This window comes from Oryzias latipes, chromosome 5 (genome assembly GCF_053564925.1).
Source record: "Oryzias latipes strain Hd-rR chromosome 5, Olatipes_Hd-rR_3.1".
Taxonomy (NCBI): Eukaryota; Metazoa; Chordata; class Actinopteri; order Beloniformes; family Adrianichthyidae; genus Oryzias; species Oryzias latipes.
Genome location: NC_136241.1, coordinates 34208954 through 34229393, shown reverse-complemented (window position 1 = coordinate 34229393; position 20440 = coordinate 34208954). Strand labels below are relative to the sequence as shown.

At 40.7% G+C, this 20440-nt stretch overlaps 1 protein-coding gene across 3 annotated transcripts in view; it reads right to left on the bottom strand.

The window, feature by feature from the left end:
• The window catches only part of lrrc38b (leucine rich repeat containing 38b), a 36483-nt gene continuing 16043 nt past the window's right edge, over nt 1-20440 (bottom strand). For 2 of the 3 annotated variants that reach the window (XM_020703612.3, XM_020703611.3), the window contains one exon: nt 11154-15518. In XM_020703612.3, coding sequence (XP_020559271.1) covers nt 15271-15518 — 248 coding nt within the window. In that variant the 3' untranslated portion in view covers nt 11154-15270. Of the gene's footprint in view, nt 454-11153; nt 15519-20440 lie in introns of those variants that run through there. The other variant, XM_020703614.3, reaches the window with a different exon arrangement.

Sequence of the window (20440 nt, the reverse complement as noted above, 5' to 3'; positions counted from 1 at the left end):
TGAATGACACCTGGCTTTTATTTTGTATTATTACAGGACAGGAAAAGGTCTCTTTTGGACGGATGTGGGCATTCAGTCCTTTGCAAGACAAAGATTTCCCATTGCTTTTATTTCAAAGGTGAAAGGACAGAAAGCTGTCCTCTGTTTCCTCCTGTCTGAGTCTCTTTTTAAAAGTCAAACTTCCAAATTTGGCCACATTTTTACTGATTTCAGAAAAATGACTTATTTTTTCCTGTGATTAATACAGACTGGTGGTCAACATCTAAGCATCTGAGCATCTGAACAACTATAACAAAACAAGGGAATCTTCTGAAACTTCAAACTGCAGGATGTGAAGAAAGGAGGACCTTTCCTAACACCTCATGGCAGCGCCGGCCCAGCATGAGGACGGCTGAAGAGCAGCTCCAACGTCAGTTGATGGAAAGGGATGAAGCTTTAATCCCAGCTGGATCTCTGCGAAGTTAAAGGGCACAGCGAAGAAAGAAGAGGATTAAGATCCAGCCTGACAGCTGACTGCAGAGTTCTCCTAACGGTTGTGATGAGAGCAGCAGACAAGAACGTACCCCCTCCACACACACACACACACACAGTGAGAAACAGACTCACTCTCACATAAGAAATGAAAAAAATGACTTTAAAAAAAAAAAAAAAAAACTTTACTATGAAATACAATTTCAGTGTTTTTTGCTTTGAAGAAAAGAAACCATTTAAAAACACGTCCGTGTTAAAATAATGTATTTTACGACATTTATTCTGGTATAAATCAAAGTTGGTTTGATTGGATTTCAATCCCTGGATTATAATCTCTTTTGCAACATTTGGTTTCCTGCTAAATCTTTGTTCTGTTTTGTTTTGTCTGCTCTCACAAGGTAAAAGGTTGATCATTCACAGCTGTCTTCATTAAGTGAATTATCCTTGGTGGGTATCTAAGTGTTTGTTTTTTTGGGTTTTTTTTTATTCTTCCTTGTCAAGTCTTCTGCTTTGGCCTTTTTTTTTGTCTCATGTTTGAGGTTTTTTTTATTAAATGTTTAAGTTTCCTCAATCAAGCCTGGTCTCCTGCATTTTGAGTCTTACTCCACCAGATCCTGACAGTCTGTCAAAGACTATCGTCACCCTAAAGCTGCATAGAAGTAAAACACATCAAAATAAAAATCGAGTCAACAGAAGAAACTTCAGGGATGTCATGCTTGCAGCTTCACACCAGAATGCCAAACAAGTGTTGGTTCCTTAAATTAACAATATTGTTAAAACACCAATATCACAAATAATATTATTATGATGCTGAATAATGACTTTACAGTAAGACACATTTTGACTAAGCAGAGTACAGCTTGGTGGATGTTTTCTTTATTTAGTTATTTATTGTTAATCCACCCAGGTCTTAAACACTCCCCACTTTTACGGGCATTTTATGTTTGATCAATCTGACCAATTAAATGTTGAGCAACAATATTGACATTTTATTGTCTGCATAACTTGCTCAAACTCTCAAAGGTTCAGAGCAACAAAAAAAAGACAGGAAAAAATTAAACAAATAAATAAAAGAAAGAAAGGAAGACAGACGCAATGACACAGTCTGACCACTAGATGGCAGCATTGACCTGTTTTATTCACAATTAAAGCAGAAGTCACATAAAAAAAGGACTTTTCAGTTTAGCTCTAGGAATAAAAAGAATCCAAAACAGTTCAGTTTTTGCTGTGCCATTTTCAGCATTTACTCTTTTCAGTTTAAAATAAAACTATTCTCAGGACTTTAGAAAACATTATAATTTTAGAAAACAATCATATTATTAGAAGAAAACTGTTTAAATGCCCTTTTGTGTTTGGCTGCAACACTACTTTAAAGTTTGCTGCTACTTCTTATAGATGTAGGGATGGAAATGTTTAATGTTTTTTTTTTTTTTAAATCAGCTGTTCTGACTTTTATAGACTTCAAATTACTTTATACCTGGGGGGTTAAGGTGAGAAACTTTGAATATACAGTTTCCAACCCCTTTGATGATGTGGGGAAGTAAACTGGTCAATAGGGTCCATAATCTCAATGAGGAATGTCAGAGGTTGTTGTTATTGTAAATGTCAATGTAAATGTCAAATTACACATGATCTTCAGCACTCTTGCCTGAGAAGGCTGTGGTTCAAATCCCACTGGGGCCTTTCTGTGTGCAGTTTGCATGTTCTTCCCTGAATTGTCTGTAAGGTGCAATGGACTGATAAACCTTCCAGGAGGAACTCAACCGTTGCTCCACAGCAGCTGGGTAGACTCCAGTGACTGCATAGAAATAAGAAGGACGGTTTATTTCTGCAGCACTTTTTACACATAAAAAGACAAAGAGCTTCACAATGTACAGTAGAAAACAATAAAAATTGAGAAAAAACAAGTAAGATACGGAAGAAATCCAGAACAAATACAGGAGAGTAAATGAAGTAGAAGTTAATCTGAATAACTTTCGTATTTTTTTTTTTTAAATCAGCCACACAGAGGGTCAAAGGCATTCCAGATTCTGGGGGCTTTTGCTTGGAAGGACAGGTCTCCCCGACTTTTAAACCAGGTTCTCAGCAGGTTAAAGAGACACACTGATGAAAATGGTGTTGGTCACATTTTGCTGCAGATGGAAGACGAATATGAAGAAAATTAAGACTAAAACTGCATTTCTGGTTATTTGTTTATTGAAACGGTTGTGAATCAGTCCCTGTATTTTCTTTAAAAAAATTTAAATGAAGGAATATTTTTGGGTTTGTTATTCATTTGAGGCTCGTAGGTGAGAGAGTAGAAGATAATGTCTGAGAAATTCACAGCTCATCCTGTGGCGTGTGAAGGCGGAGCCTGTAGAACTAACTTAGGATATGGTGTCACCTTAAATCACATTTTGGGGTAGAAAGGAGGATTCTCCCTGTTTTCTATTGTTAGTTATGATGCTGGCACCAATGTGAGAGCGAGGCTCTGAGTCTGTTTATCTGTTTGTGGAAAAATGAAAGAAAAATGAAAGAAAGTGTAAAACAGGACAAAGACTCGGATCAAAGATGCTCTGTAGTTTCTCCACAAAGGTTTTTTCTAATATTAAAACAGAAACTTGCAGACATGTTTCTGCTTGTGGTGATTGAGGCTTTAGAGGTCTTAATCCTAACAGGTTTTGACGGGCACTTTAGCCGAGTCGATTTCTGGGTTGAGTTCTGCACACAGAGTTTAAACGTAACACTTTCTGACAGAGTCCTCCCTCCCGATCAAGCACTGGGGAAGTCATTGCTGTGAAAGCCTCGCTGCACAACAGTGACATCTTCACAGACGTCCTCCGATTTCGTTAGCCTTCAAATAGCTCACTTCTTTTCCGTTAAACATGGAAGGACGCCGTACAGCGACTCTTACACTGACCTCCCCCTGGTTCTTTGAAACAAAAGAACCAAACAGGCAGAGTTGTTGGCCCTTCCTTTCGTAAAGATCTAAAGCCTTAGTCATGGCGAAAAATGGTCAAACATGTACTTGGGCACACGAGTGACAACATTTTAAGATCATAGACTGTTTGGAGAACCAATAGAGCCAAAATGTTCATGCACATTTTTCCTTTGGGCATGCTGCGGGCGACAGGTCGTCATGAAACGTGCAAGGGTGGGTAAGGTAGGCGTGACGCAGGCATCATTTGTTCAACCACCGAAAATCATGCAAATGTTGCAAGGAGTCTTAGCACTGTTCACGTGCACGCTCCTTGCTGCAGCCTGACTGTTAGAAAGGAGGAACTTATACAATCTGAGGGTAGTTTGAGCGTCCTACGAGTGCGTCCTTACGCATCACACGCACAACCCGTGCAGGCGTCTTTTGTAGGGGTTCAATACTCACACCGTACCACCCCCGTGTGTGGCGTACAGCATCACCTGTCCGTCAGAAGTGCAATTCCCATTCTCCCGATGAATACTTTACTGTCCTTTGAGGTGGCAGTGTGAGCCTCAAGGGAACACCGCTGCTCCTTTCTACGACCCTCCACGGACCCAACCCAAAAACCCGGAGCCCTTGGGGGGTTAACCCCCGTACGGGTGGGTAGCTCGGTTGGTAAGGTGGGAAGCTAACATGGAGGACACCAAGGTTCGATTCCCAGAATGAACAATGGTACTGGGGGTAATTACCATATGGCCAGCAATCAACATCGCCAAGTGGGGGTCCCTTAATGCCACTGCCTCCCAAGCGCAGTGCAGCTGCAGTTCACCGCTCCCCCAGGGGAAGGGTCAAATGCGGAGACGAATTTTCTTTTGTGGGTTAAATAAAGTATAATAAAATTAAAAAATTAAATATACATGAGCCACGGGAATAAATACTGGTCCGAGCTGCGTCATCAGAATAGTAAACTAAAGGAAGGAAAAAGACGGCTGAACAGCTGTGGGTCAGTGAGACAGTTCTGCATAGAAAGACAGAGTTTCTGAGTTACTTCCCGTCTGCAGTCAGTGGAAAAGAGTCATTCTTCTCCTGGCAGTGTCACTCACAGGGAAGTAGTGCACGTTCTGCACGATTAGAAAAAGCTGAAACTAAGCACAATGTCAATTCCTCTCCCATTACCCAAGAGGAAAAAAGACTGTGTCACTGTGTCTTTTGACACAGTGACAACCTGTCTGCTTAGTGGCGAAGGGCGCCGCGTCCTCCTCGGTGGAGGACGAGCGTCAGAGATCCCAGAGCGTGTAAGCAGTGACTCACTCTAATGGCTCGCAATTAGAAGATCAATCTGTCAAATTTAAACAATCCACCTAAATGTGGAGAAACAAACAAACTTGAGGGTAGAGATGGAAAAAACTGAAATCCTTTAGTTCAGGAAAACAGGAAACAGAAGCTTTTGCTGGTTTTGTCTTTCTAGTAGGAATGGAACGATCAATCGATTTATTTTCCCACAATCCAACCAGAATATTCTGTCTGAGGCAGTTATTAATTATACCATTATAAAACCATTTAAAAATGGAGGAAATCAATAATTGATATTGGAAAATATCATTCAGATTGAGACATGATGGGTTTATTCTACTGAAAAGTAGAACAGACCAAGTACATCACAGCAGACAACACACACGGGATGGCAGCAAAAACTGAATACACCCAAAGTGTTTCCACACGTTGGACGGATCAGACTGGAAAAATCCGGACAGAGTCCAAGTAATTTGGTCCGGAGTGAATCCTGAACCCTGCGTTTGGTCTGGATTCAGACTGCCGTCAAGCGGACAAAGCCACCTGACTAGAAACCTCTTCAATCATTGGCCTGAAATTACGAGGGCGGGGCAAAGCAACAAGAGAAAGAATAATGGAAGTCCCGCACTTTGCAGTCCTTGTTGGGACAGTTCATTGATTCAAAATTGATATTTTTTTTGATACAGTTTGAAGGTCTGTACCAACGCCAGGTACAATACTTTTTACATTGGTACGGTGGAGGCATGATGCAAGACGGTTGCCAAGGAGACGATGTCTAAGGAAGAACGCTGATGAGTGTTTATGACATCTAGATTGTCAGGAAAACAGTGTGAGAAGCAATAAGGATCATATTTAAAGAGTCTGCATTCATCCGACCAAATTCCATTGAGTTGCTGTGTCTTATAAGCTTAGTTGCTTCGTTCCTCCTCTGTAAATCATGTGACATGGTGTACACAGACTGAATTTACACTTCTTATCCTGCAAGAGGGCTGCACGGTGGCGCAGTGGTTAGCGCTCTTGCCTTACAGCAGCCTGTTCATGCTGGACAAGCACCTGGGTTAATCAGACAATCCATTCCCCATCTTTCCACATGGGGCCAGTGAGGCGGTCCAGAGATGTTCTTCAGAGGAATCGGAGAACGATTCCTCGATTGTGGCCCTGCGACAGACCAGCGACCTGTCCAGGCTGTCCCCTGCCTTCGCCCATGTGGCTCCGGCAAAAACAGGTTTAGAAAATGAATGAATAAATACCCTGCAAGAAATACAGGGAATCTGGAAAACTTCACCTGCACTGTTCAGGACCCCCGCTATGGTTGAAGATTTAGCTACAGATGTCTTGGATCCATCGATCCATCCATGGTAAAATGAATCGTTACTCCCCTACTTTCTATCACTCTCCTGACTCGTTTTCGTAGTAAACCTCCATCAGCAGTGTGAATCCACCAGGGGCTGAACACCCCCTTTCTTCACAAGCATTCATTTCATCCCGCAGTTAATCTATTCTGTTGTCCTCATCAGCAGCTCTTCTGAGAGACACTCAGTCTCCCCCGTTGTCCCCCCAGCATCTTCCCTGCATGCATAATCCAAACAGATGTGGACTTCCCTCAGCGCTCCCCCCAACAGCCATGTGCCCCCTTCTCACATCAACTAATCCCAGCCATGCCTGTGATGGCAGAGAGCGCCATCTGCTCCGCTCCAGACCTCCACATCTGGACCGCTGCCTGCCCTCCTCCTCCTCCTTCATATCTGCTGTCTATACTGTTTCCATCACTCACTGGGAATTCAAGAAGGATTAAAAAGCTCATCAGGCTTTTATAAACTTAATCTGTCTGTGTCACAAACAGGAATGTGGCAGATGTTAATGTAAAAGCAGGGGTTTGGCTGGTTTTTATTAATCCCGACCATTGTTTTTCCGCTATAATTAATTAAATTCATATTTCACCAGAAGGTGTAGGATGTTAGGGTCACACTTCACTTTAAATAAAAAGAATTTTAAATAGAAAAACTCAAAATTAAACAACTAAAACCAAAAGAAAAACTTAAATATTTGGACAAACCTACCAACCGATGAAAAGGCATAAAAAAAAAACGAAAAACTGAAGGATGACATCACAGCAGAAGAAGCCATCAGAAAGAAACGGAGCCACAATCTCTCCCAGGGCTCAAAATAAAAAATAGAGAAATCCACTAGTGAAGCCAAAACACGTGTCAGGGATCTCCAAAGGAACTTTTGAAATTATTATGGGATGGTTACAAGACCTACGACTTAGCAGCCACTGTCTGTAAAATTCTGCGATTTTGACATTTTCCCACAATATGGGGAAAGAAAACGTGGGTTCAAGCAACTTTCATGAGTTTTCACAGACGGCATCAGGTTGACCTTCGACCCCTCAGGAAGCGGCCGCCATCTTTAATTTTCCAAAAATATCAAAAGTTGGCTTTTTCCTTGCACAATTTGGTTATTTACCGATTTGTTTATACACAAATTGTTGGCTCAAGCTGAACGAAACAACGCAACATGTGATATGACCATATTAGGAACATAGTTAGCAAAAAACCTCTGCTACCACAAAAAATGTCCTTTGGTTGATTATTCTAAAAATCAACAAAAAATGTTTTCATACATTTCTTATGTCCTGCTATGGCCAGGGTGGCTGTGGACGCAGCCCCTCCCTCCCCCCCTGGTTTGTAGGGGGCAGATAGGGGGTCATTTAAATAGCAAATGACGTTGTTATTTTTCTTTTAAGTTGAATTGGAGGTGTTTGATTCTGAAATTATGAACATATTTGTAAAAATGCAAAAAATAATGTATTTTAACGGACCTGCAGAAAAAAATTCAAATAAGAAGTTGATCTAAGGTGTTTTTTTTTGCATTTGTTGATAAATCCCACCACAGAAGTTGTGCTTTTTGTAAAGTAAGGCATGTGACTAAGCTTGAAACCAACAAGCAAGTCAAACGTGTGCAGATGTAGAGGTTCTGTTTCAGGAGTTTCTGCAGGAAGCTGAGAGAAAATATATGTCATACCATCTTATTAACCCTAAACAGCATTAATTTTGACTCGACTTTGAAGAAAACAAGCTCGGCTTATGGCACCCTGCAAAATCTAGAACCAAAATTCCAACACTATCTTTCCAGAATGAGTGCAGACCTGCGGCTTGTAGTCATCTAAGCCGGAGCTTTTGCTCCGCAGTGATTTGTTTGTTGAATGTTCAGGAGGCCGATTGATTGTCTGCTGTTTAGACTCTGTCAATGATACTTGCAGAGGCTGTTGAGCCAGATATTGATTAAGCCATTCATCTGCATCATCACCTCCAGACTCAGACAGGTCTGTGCAACTTGACGGCGTCTGTGGTTCTATGGTGATCTGTCACAAACACGGATGCAGATCTGGACTTTTGCATGACGACAGAGCTGGCAGCTCGTGTCCATCACCAGCTCGTTAGTCTATAGCTTTAAGAAGTAGACTGCTGCTGAGACTGAAAGGCTTTACACAAAAAGGGAATATTTCCATTGCATAGGAGGAAGAAGAATCTGTCCACTTTGACCAGTCAGGTTCAAACCTCTCAAAATGTAAAGCGGTTATTCGTATGAACAAATTCAATAGGATAAACTGACGTCTTTGTTTTATTTTACACCACGTCATCTGCAGACGAGGACTTTTATTCTCAAAAAGAATAGAATTTGAGATGGAGCGACTGCCAGAATGTGTTTTGTTGCAGCGGATGAGCACTTTGCCAGGAGCGTGCTCTGATGCTCATGGCTGCTCATGACAGCAGTGGCTCTTCCTGCTTTAAATTACATTATGGACCTCTCAAAAAAGAAAGAAAAAGACTGAGTCCCTCTTATATTTCTTTATATATAAGCAGCTGATGAGTTTCAACATTGAATTTGGCATTAGTGTTCTGTCAAAAGTGGCTGTCAGATCCATGTCAACCCATGTTCTACCTGTTTCTTCCCCCCCTGTAAACTTGATCGGTTGAACAAATATGAAAGGTAAAGAGTTGGGAGTCAACTTTTAAAACAAAAAGCGTTGGCTGAATACAAAATATTTACAGAATATAAAATGTGGATGTGGAATTTGTTATTTTTCAAATATTGTACAAATAGCCTGAATAATTTTTAGGCGTGTTTTTGAAATAAAGTAAACGTTTACATCAGTGAAATCCTGTCTGCTCGGTATTGCCATCACCATCTTTTGTGAACCTTTTAAATCCGTCGGCCGCAGACGGCGTGATGCTAGCTTTCCTTTCAGCTGCTGCTGCAGCTCCTCGCTCTTCATCCTCATCGTGCTGTTTGGCTTTAAAGGGCCGCATCAGCGCAGAGGGGCTAAAGGTTTTAGCAGATGAACTCCCTTTTTATAATTTAGTCACATTCACTGCAAACTCCAGTTCATTTGTCGCTCTCTGTCGCTTTAAAATACCTCCACAGTGCCGACATTTTAAAGAAGCCGCGCGACCATCGATGCATGTCGCTTAACCAAACTTTGATTGTGTTACACACCACCATTCAGCCTCTCTTTAACCCACGTCCACTGAAGGCCAGATAGATTCTGTTGCTGAATAAATGGTGCATGGATGTTAATGCAGGATCAGGAAAAGCCATGGTGTGAAATCGAACATTTAAAACAGTAACCTTAAAACATCTACATTAAAGAAAATGTTGCTTTCCATTTCTGCTGCTCATATTTGGAAGATTCCTTTACCTTGTGAGTTTACCAATTTGTTTGATTTGAAAAAAGCAAACACTGTTGGTCATTTTTTGAGATGAATTATAACAGATTTGCAGTTATGAAAAGAAAATGACAAATTTAGTTTGTTTTTCAAAAAGTAAATGTTTCTACTTTGACAAATGCCTTCTTTTCTTTTCCAAAGCAAAAGAAAAGGATTCAGAAAAAGAACAAGATGGTGTTCGTAGTTGAACACAACTAACAGGCCTTAGCGGTGGGCCCTTTTGAACTTTGCAAACTGACCTTTCTTCTCCCCAAACTCTAATCCTGGTGTAAGTCAGGAGGCCATTATTCATTTAGAGCTTCCTCTGCGAGGGTTGGATTCCTTTCGTCGGCGTGCAGCCGGTCTCCTCCTTTGTAGGTCAGTGAGTGAGGAAACTCAGCTGGTAATAAATGAGTAAATATGAGAAAGAAGACAGAGATCAGCCATTCTTACTCACTGGTGTCTGTCATTGATAGAGGTGATGTGCGAACAGTTTGTGTTTTTCTGAAATTCCTTATTTTATTTATTTATTTTTAATTAACCAATGAGACCTCTCATTTTACGACTTTTGGTTTGACTCCCGCTGCTACATTCATCTCCTTAAAACTCCTAATTGACTGAACTGTCATTCAGGAACTGAATTTCTTTTGCAGGGAAGTAAAGATGGAAAAGGTTGTATGTCTGCATTTTTTTATGGAATGCCAGATTGAGTTAGTTGATGCGTGGAGAGGGAGGGAGGCGAAGCAGCAACACTGAGGGGCCATGCATCCCAGCATCCCTCCCTCTCCCTGTTCCCGCCTCGCCGTCCAAGAGCTCAGGCCTCTGGCTGTGTAGCCATGACAACACAATGAGGTAAATGGTTGCAGGAAAATCATCATCACAACCACCACCCTCAGACCGCTCTGCAGCGGTGCATGAACACGCTTTGCCTCCGTCTTTCGTGCACGATAATCCTCATCCAACGTTGTAATTCCTGCTTGGATTTGCAACGAACGATCTGCTGTGTGCCATTCGGCTGCTCTCCGACCAACTAACATCTCAGGTCTCGTCGCTGAGGGCAACTATTTTCCTGATAGTTCTTCGGCACAGCAGCTGCGCTTATAAAATGTTCTCAGCAAAACTGCATCCTCACAAAATTTGGAAAATGATCTGAAAATTGTGACAAATTACCCCAAAAAGGTCCCCTGTTTTCTAAAGGGCTTTAATTTGAGCAAATAGAATGATTTTTCATTTAGAATGTTTAATTTATTGGTAAATGAATCTATTTTTCAGCTTTAATTGAGTTATTTCAGTCTCTGGGACTCTGAGTGCACGTGGCAATAGAAAAAACGTGCCGAATGCCTGTTACGTAACAGGACAGTGATCTGTTTTTTCCTCCTCTATTTCCTTCTGGGACTTTAATTTGTCTAACACCCCGTCCAAAAATAGTTCATGCACGTGCACACCTGCCGTGTGAAAACGGCACGGTAAAGAAGGCTTCTTCTGAATTCAGTCGACCGCAGCAAAGTGAGGCTTTGCCGTCATTTTTGTGGATACACTGGGGGAAAAAAAATGCAGCCGCTTCTTCTTTTACTTTAATAAAATAAACCTGCTGATACAAATCAATTTCATGATCATTCAACAAATTTAGGCTTCCAAGAGAGAGAACTTATTCAAGATGAATAAAAGCTTTTAATATTCTCCTTTCCCTCATCAGTTATGCAGACAAATCTCTTCCCTTCAGTGATTCTCCGATGAAAGACGTGAATAATAAGGATGTCTTCTAGTACAGATGCAGACCAGAGAACAGAAATATTTGATTTTTATTACGATGGATTTTCTGTTCAAACATCAATATACAGCGACACATACACTCTGTTTGACAGGTGGAAATGCATTCAGCCGCCGCAGCAGCATCACTCTCCCGTCCGTCACATGGCCTGAATCAGATGTGAGCCACTCTGACCATTGTCTGACAAAGCATAACACGGATTTAGTCATTCAAACAAAATTTTAGGAGCGACCTGAACGACAGCAGCCACCACTGTCTTTCACTTCCAGTGTCTGCTATGCCCGAAAAAATTATAATACTGGAGGCTGAAAAACATAAACGCTTTAATCTGAAAGGTTTGATAGAAAAATAGACACGACATCTGAAACAGCACCTGTACAGAACTCAGCAGTGCATGCGCCCGTGTGCAGATACCCCCATTTAAATCAGTAGGAGAAAAGAAACATCATGCTATGGTCCTGAAGCTAACAACTAGGCTAATAGAATCATGTGTTAATGAACGTTAACTACATAGTAGTTGGAAATAATAGTGTATAAAAAAAAGTGTCACTCTGTGCGTTTGTATATTAAAAAAGCCATTTGCCATCTGCTGAAGGGGAAAACCACTCAGCTGGATGAAGTCCCTCCGCCTGTCTGACTGAAATGCGGAAATGTTTGTTTGGTTTCTAAAGACAAAAATGACACACTCCAGACACCTGGGAATTCTTCATGTTGAAAATGAGCTCGGTAACTGATTATGTGCCACATTATGTGCAGCAGAATATTTCAAAGATGACCTTCAGTGGGGAAAGGCCTTTAGTACTTTACTTTGATGTTTTCACTTTTTTTAAATATTTTTTTTCGGTTATTGTGAGAACTGGAACGAATGAGTTTGATGTCACCCATAGCAAATGGCTAACATTCAGCTCCATTCAAAGGAAATCAAATCTGTCGCCACTTTTTCTTCATGTTGGAACCAGAACCTGATCTGCAACGGACATGCAAATGTTTTCTCCTTGATGCCAGCTCACTCCCCAGACCACGTGGATACCACCACCTAACAGACATATTTTCACTCAGTTCACACAGAAATATTGTGGACAGTTAATTTGGCTGCAGAATAATTATATAATTCATTCAAATGGCTCAACTGTTGCGATGTTGGCGACAAAAAGAAGCAATGTAAGATCTGCACCAATCGCGGGGCCTCCAGTAGAGATTGGACAGCAACAAGCAGTGATTGGTCCAAGAGGGTCTGAGTCATCGTTTCCATGGCAACCAATCAGGAGTGAGCTTGTTGGAGGGCCACAGCCCCACCAGTTGGAAGCGGGCTACACCAAATCTGTCAAACGTTTTGATCGCTGGATGTGGGGGCTTCGTCTAATTTAATTGAGGCATCTGATTAGTCAGTTATGACTTGAATAACTGAAGGGGGGGGGGGGATCATTCCCTTTCTTTTTTTGCCTCCTTGTGAGTCAGAAGATTCCTAATCCAATGTCGTAACAGCAAAATACGTCCAACACAAGAGGCTTTCAGCTCTGATCTGTTTACTCAGCTGTCGGACAAATTTCAAAAATGATTTAAAACAAAACACGAAAAAAAAAATAGGGGTATTAAGAAGATGTTAAAAAAAGTTTTAGAGCAAGAATGTTTATTCTGACCAATAGAATGAGTAACAGCTGTTTATTTCTCTATAAAGTCAATAGGATTTGGGGTTCTTGGAGCCATTTCCTGTTTGGAACGCCAGAGGGGAGGGGTCACTCAGTCCAGTTCTCACATACAGCCAGTGGTTATTACTTTAACAAATCAAACCTTTTAAAATATATTTGTGTAGTAATTTGTTTATGGTAGATTATTTGTTTATCCATATTTATCATCCATCTTAAGTTTAAGTCCAAAAATCTGCTTCTTTTCATACTCTAGGTGAAAAGCCAACTGGTAAACAAATAAAAGAAATACGTTTGATTGCAGTGCAGGGTATTGTGGAATAAAATGCTAAAAACGTAAATCATTTGATTCAATTTGATTGATTTTCACTTCCTGCATTTGATTGAGGCATAGTTGTGATATCTATTTCAAGTTTGGCCGCTGGTTCCAGAGAAACACATGAAGCCGTTTTGATCCTGAAGCCGTGAAGCTGTGGCCAAGTGGACGCTCCCACCTCCACCAGCTTAAATTCAAACCAAATAATGCTTAATGATAATGCTTGAATAGTTCGTTTGGGGCAGAAATACATCCGTATTTGGTTCCAACGTTACACTGTCAATACAGATGTGTCAATTCAAACACAACATGTAACTTCACATGTAAATAAAAACATACTCTTGACAATACAAGCTGGTAACAACATACATTATGGTGCAACACATCCTTTACAAGAGAATACCAAGATTATATCAGTTTCTAGTGATTTTCATGTGCTTTCACTGATGCCAATACAAAAGAATATCACAGCAATGAGTAAGGCCACATTTGTTATACGTCGTTTCTGCCGAATGCCTCAGAATGTTACACATTTAAGGTTAGAACTCTCTGAAAAAGGTCAGACAGCTGCTGTGTCCTTTTCCTTTCCCTCACATGACCCACACAGAAACGACGTCTCCGTTCGCTCATGGCTCCGCTCATGTGTCCATGGCTTTTTTTTTTTTTTGCATTTAGAAACTTGACATTCTTTCTGCTACATGTCACTTTTTATTAAATTCATGCCTTACAAAGGAAAATGTGAGGCGAAACAATAAAGCAGAGCGGAGATGTGCATTCAGAATCCAAATCAGCCAGGATTCCAACGAACAGAAAGAAAGAAAGACTAAGAAAAATCAGGGATGATCTGTACAACCACTTCTCTGCACACAGAGGCTGCTGATGCTGTTATGAAAAAAACAACAAATGACATTGTAAAGACAATATACATAGATGATGCTCAGATAAAAAATAAACCTCTTGTTTATTGTGCTGTACTGTGAATAGTCATTATTTTAGAGGTGGCCTCCCTGCTAGACTAGAGGCTAAACACCCCAGGTATACGAAGACTGCTGGTTAGATCACAGACAGACAGGAAGAAAATGCAAATCTTTGGAGATCTATAACTGCTCGAGTACAATGTGTTTATGCAAAGTGCAATTTGTTCCATTTATTTTAGGTAGCACGTCATCCACTACATAGTCCATATAGATTAGTCTAGTCTTTGGCAGATGAAGACAATATCAGTCTATATGCTGCAACTGGCCCTGCCAAAAAAATAATAACAATAATAATAATAACAACAAAAATCACGATTTAAAGTGCGTTGTTCAACACAAGTCTAAATAGATTCTAATTCGTATAATTTCCATCCTTTTTGAGATTATGCCATAAATATTTCTCTATACACTTCAACTCTGTAAATACTCTTGATCCTATGACTATACGGGACTATAATTTTGCGATTATACATCAAAAATACAGAAAGTGTGATTTGACACGCTAATATCCCCGCCTGTCTGCTGATGCCTTCTCGTTTCTCTGGACACTTTCCTTTTCAAAAACAGTGGATCAATGAGATTTCTTCTGAGCTCCAAATTTGAGCGTTGGGGAGGAGGCCAATTCATCAGAGAAACTGGGAGGCGGAGTACATCTCCAAGTGGCTTTACAGATGGCTGAGCTTCGGGGGTCGGTGGTCAGCACGGTTCACTTTAACGGGATCAAGCCCCAGGAAAAAAAAGTCAAGCATTTGAGAATTTTGTACCTCCGAGCTGAGTGTGCAGCATGAATACGAGCTGAGAAGTTATTGGGTCTTCTAAGACCACGGTGACAGCACAGCAGCGACCTGGTCTTTCTGCATTTTATTGTAAGCTTCTTTGCTCTTGTTACAAAGGTCATGGCCCCAGTGGATTACTGTGTACTTTTTGACATTGACACCCAGAGAATATAACTAACCAGGAGCTTTCACAGGCAAATCAATAATCTCTTTAACAGCATTTTACTAGCAGAGCAGCTCATTAGCTTCCCAGGTTCTCATTCCTTAGGAATGTCTGTAATTTCCAACATCTCTGTGCAAACTGGAAAACACCAAAAGCCTGTTGTGAATGTTCATCAGGTAGGAAGTTATATTGGGCAAATACTGTTGAACTAGAATTGCGTAAAGCATGGGGGGGACCACGCTTTAATCCGTTTCATTCCTCGGTCTCCTCCTCGTCTCCCTTGGTGCCTTTACTCCAGCGCTGGAAGCAATGAACAGTTGAAGCCAGGAAGAAGCTGGTCATAATGGCCACCACAGACACAGAGATGCCAGAAAAAATGATGATGAGCAGGTCTCTTAAAGTCAGGGTGGCCTGGCACTCACGGAAGCTGTCCATTGAGAGCTGGGTCAGGGAAACCTGCCGGCCGTCCATGGGGAGGGAGCACTCTATGCCTTCCACCCCTGGATCGAAACAAGAAACAGCACAAGACAGTTAACCAGACATCCCAGTAAACACTGTGACCCCCCAGTCACTCTAGCACAGCGGTGTCAAACTCATTTTCACCGAGGGCCACATCAGCATAGTGGTTGTCCTCAAAGGGCCAGATGTAACGTATACATGTAACTAATTGTAATGAAAAATAAACGTAACTACTCCTTAATGTTAAATAACTCATTGTTTATTTATTATAACTTTTTAAAGTGACAATTACACTTGCATAGAAACATGTTAGCTTGTTACTCTAGCATAAATCCTTTTACATTTGATTCTGTCAGGTTAGGTCATATGGACTGTTTGATTCCTAATGTATAGTTGGCTAATCCAATATTTCAAGTCCAATTCCCCCTAGATATGAATAAATACACACCAATTTTTATTTTAAGAAATTAAAAACTTTTATCTTTTGCAGGCCACATAAAATGACATGGGGGCCACATTTGGCCGGCGGGCCTTGAGTTTGACACATGTGCTCTAGCATATACTTTAATGTGGCCACCCACCATTGATACTTATTCCTAGTTTATGGATTAATTTGGAATCCACTTTTGGATTTTGTACATTAATTCTACTCTAAAAAAAAAAAAAAGGAGTCTGAACTTCTCATTCACACACTTTGCTTTGTTTAAACTACGGACACAAACATTTTTCAGACAAGTTAGGCTGGCTGGCATTCTACATGACAACATCCTGGATTCAAAATATGCCAAGAAACGACCATGTATAAAGAAAATGTATTTGTTATTTTTTAAGCAATAATATTATTATTATTATAAATAAATACATCTCCAAAGTACAAATAGAAAAACACACAATGGCAACGTTCCCACTGCAGGCTGAGACGACCCAATTCTGATTTTTTTGCCCCTATGCGACCTGTATCTGATCTTTTCATGACAGTCTGAATGACACAGATCCGATCTTTTCAAATGCGACCCAGGCCACTTGGGTCTGTGGTCCTGAATCCAATACGTAGGCCACATGAATCCGACCCGTATGTCATTGAGACGTTCCAAACGTCATAATTCTGCGTTGAAATAGGGCGGGAACTAGAACATAAACAACATGCACGCACACAAGCGCGGCCCCCCCACATACACATCTCCATTCCACAACAGTGGGTACAGATGATCCTGGCTCCATTGCCTTCTTAAAATGAGAAGATTGTAATTGTGCTGGCTCTTTTGTGAAAATAAATGTAATAATGCAAAAAGAGCTCCGCTTTGATAACACTGTTTTTGACATGCATTGCTAACGTTGGCTACTTCCACAGACAACGAGTGAAGTCGTTCCCCGTTGAGTACTCTTCTGCGCATGCGGGTCACTTCTGGGTCATTTCACGGTCACACAGGAGATCACTAAAGTACGCATTTAATTGGAAATGTGAACGGCCTTGCAAAAAAAAAAAAAAAAAATCTGATTTTTAAAAAAAAAATCGGAATTGAGCATAAAGCCCTGCAGTGTGAACGTAGCCTATGATGAGCCTGTTTCCATGGTCCTGACTTCTTATGGTAGATTTGTTTCAACATTTTTTTGTTACAACTCGTTAAGTATTCAGTTGGTGACCATTGTGAGAGTATTGACACCTCAGCAAGATGTGGAAAAAATGCCATAAATAGAAACTAAATAGTAATTTTAAATCAATTTATTAAAAAGTTGTGAGTTTTCTTTGGTTAGTACTTTGCAAAAGAAAAACTTGGCCCAAGAAAAAAGATAGATTACTTTTACTTCCTGCTGAGAAGGAAATTATCTGTTTCTGTGAGCCTGAAATAAACCAAATACTACAGAAAAAAATGTCCTTCAGTAAAAAGAAAGAAACTCCTAAAACAAACTAAACAAAGGAATATAGGTGCTGGATTAATAGTGAACAAGCAGAGAGGCGGATCAGTGCACCAGAATTCACTGAAATGTGAATCATACAGATAATGTAATGGGAAAACAATTTAATGGAAACAACAACCTAAATCTGTCTGTCAAAATTAAAATATGCAAATTCGAGCCTCAGAATTCTAAACAGATTGATTAAAAATGTATGTTAATAAATGAAAAGGGAAACAAGATTTATAAAACATCTTTTTTGTAAACTTGCCACCTTGTTAAAGAAGGAAAGCTGTCATCATTGGGCAAAACGGAACTAAAATATTGACATACTGTACATGGAATAAAAGGAAATGTTAAAAATGTTGGAACTAGCTTCTTTTTTTTTGGTGGAAAACTTTTGGCCAGTTTACCTTAAAGAAAAAGGGATCTGACTTGTGTAAGAAGCCCCCTAGTGGTTACCTTGTGAAGAGATCTGGCTCCAAAAACCTTTTTCAACCAGCGATCAACTGATTTTAATTCATTTCCACACCTGCTGCTTGTTTACTCAAATCCTTCAGAAAGTTTTAAAGTCCAAAGTATGAGTTTCTGCTCATCAATTTTGTTTTTGCCTTTCATGATTTCATGTGAGTCACTTGTACTTCTTGGGCTAGTCCAGGTGATTTTTTTATTGAAACCTTAAGTTTCTGTCCAGACTGACAATGAGTCACTCCCTGCACCACAATAGTTCATGAGGAAATTGGAAGTAAAGAATGTCTGAACTCTTTGGGTTTTTTGTGACATTTCAGCAGCATTACAGCCCATCTAACCCAGACTGATCTAGGACTCAGTTGTTCTTAGTTTTGCAACTAAGCTTGCTGTCTGGTTTGATCCGTACATTATATTTGGTTTTCCTCCTCGGCTACATGTTTCAAATACAACTAAAACTCCCATTTATTAAAATAACTAAGCAAAATAAGATTTGAGATTCACTAAACCTTATCGTCTGAGCACAAATTTTCTTAAAGCAGGGTTTTTTCTCTGTCAGTCTGTCAAGAACTGGTGGTGGAGGACCCAAAATGCAGGAGACCAAGCTTGGTGACAGGAAATAAAACATTTAATAAACAAACTGAAACATGACAAAACTATGGGGAGAAACAAACCGGTGACAAAACAGAGCAGATGACCTGACAAGGATGAACAAAAACCAAGACACTTAAATAGGCTGAGGGCAATTAACTGAACTGAAGACAGTTGTGGATCATGAACCTGAAAGTGGAGTGACTGACAAGAAGGAAACCAAAAACATGACAAAGAAAACCAAACCACTGAATCCTTACAGTCGAATCAAAATTTCTGGGCTTTTTAGAGGCTAAACCCTCTAAATTAGAGTGTAGATTTAACGCCTTAGCCACATGCACTCATACGGAACGTTGAAAATGGAATGTACCATTGGTGTGTATGGTAAGTGTACCATGAAGTATTCGTAAAGCTAATGGAAGTTACACACACTTTCGTAAGGGTGATGCTGTCATACGATGTCCTTGCGCCACACTAGTCATTAGTCAAGTGGCCCATTCCCGAGTTTACGCAAAGCTACACATACCAGATGTTGCCCGCAGGACACCTAAAGGATGCCCGCACAAACTCAGCTCTGATTGTCCCATTTCCTCATTTCTAAAATTGCACACAGTGGGCACACCAGAAAAACCTGTATGACACGCCTGCGTCACCCTCACGTGCTGTCTAAGCCGTCACGTCGACGGGTCATATGTGCATGAACATTTAGGCTCTACGGGATCACAGAGCAGTGAATGACATCAAAATTTCCACCTGCGCACTCCATACAGGCTTTCCCATATTTCACCCGCAGACAGCCCGGATCCACCCCCATAGGGGCAGTTGTGACTGCGGCTTGAGGGGATGGTTTCAAACCAAAACAAAGATTTGCTGAACCTTAAACTTTTCCTACTAAACTCTGCCATCCTCCATTGTTTTGTTCCTCTTAAGGACATTTGTTCTTCCACTGACACACATTTATATCCCAAAGGACATGAGAACACGTCAACACCGATCCACAGCCTCCCTTTTACTGTTGAGAAGGAAAAGGCTAAGCTTGCCGACTTGCCTTTCATTCACAAAGGACCATCTGATGCTGGAGTTTTGATCTTTTATCAAAATTCATCTTCAAAAATTGACACACATTCTTTTTGTCTGTCCTCAGTAGCTCAGTGATTGCATTCAAGTCCTGCAGAACTCTTCAGCTATGCTGTCCATTATTTAATAAACTCATTACTTATTCTGTCCAGCCTGGCCACCCCCAGCAGAAAACTGCTACCTCCAGATCTGCTTTGTGTCTTCTTGGCCAAAGCCATTATCTCCACATCATACATCATCGCTGGTCTCAGTACCATCCTGTATACCTTCCCTTTCACTCTGGGTGCTATCCTTCCATCATAAATTAAACCTGACATTGTCCCCACTCTCCATCCAGCCTACTCCCCCTGTCTGTTGCTTTGGGTGGCTGAACACAGAGTTTCAGAGAGTGACCAATTTCTCTGTCAGTATTCCCACATAAATGCTTAATAGATTGTTTGTTTGCTGTAACAACAAAAAAAAGGTTAGATTCATCCAAAATCTTGTTTTATTAATTTTTTTAACCCTTTTGCTATCTTAGATGACCCCCCCCCCCCCCCCTACACTGAGGTGTTCTCCCTACCATGACAAAGGTGGATAAAGGTGGAAAGATTTCATGTAATCCATGGACACCAGTGAAGATCACAAATCATTGAAGAAAAAAGGTTCAGAGCACTGTCTAGTGGGTCTAGATGACCCAACTCCCAATGGTAAAGTGCCTAGGATAGAACAAGGGTTACAAGATCCATTCATAGAAAGAGCTGCAAGGTGTGACATGAGCACATTAACAGTGCATATTGTTTTGCTGTTGCTAATTATTTTTGGTTTTATGTCTCAGGAACTTTTGCAGGCACACATTTGCATGGGTTAGTAAAGGAAAGGGGTTAGTGAAAAATAGCTCTTTAATTGTTGTAAGCTGTTGATTGTGTATTAGAACTGGACTGAGTGACCC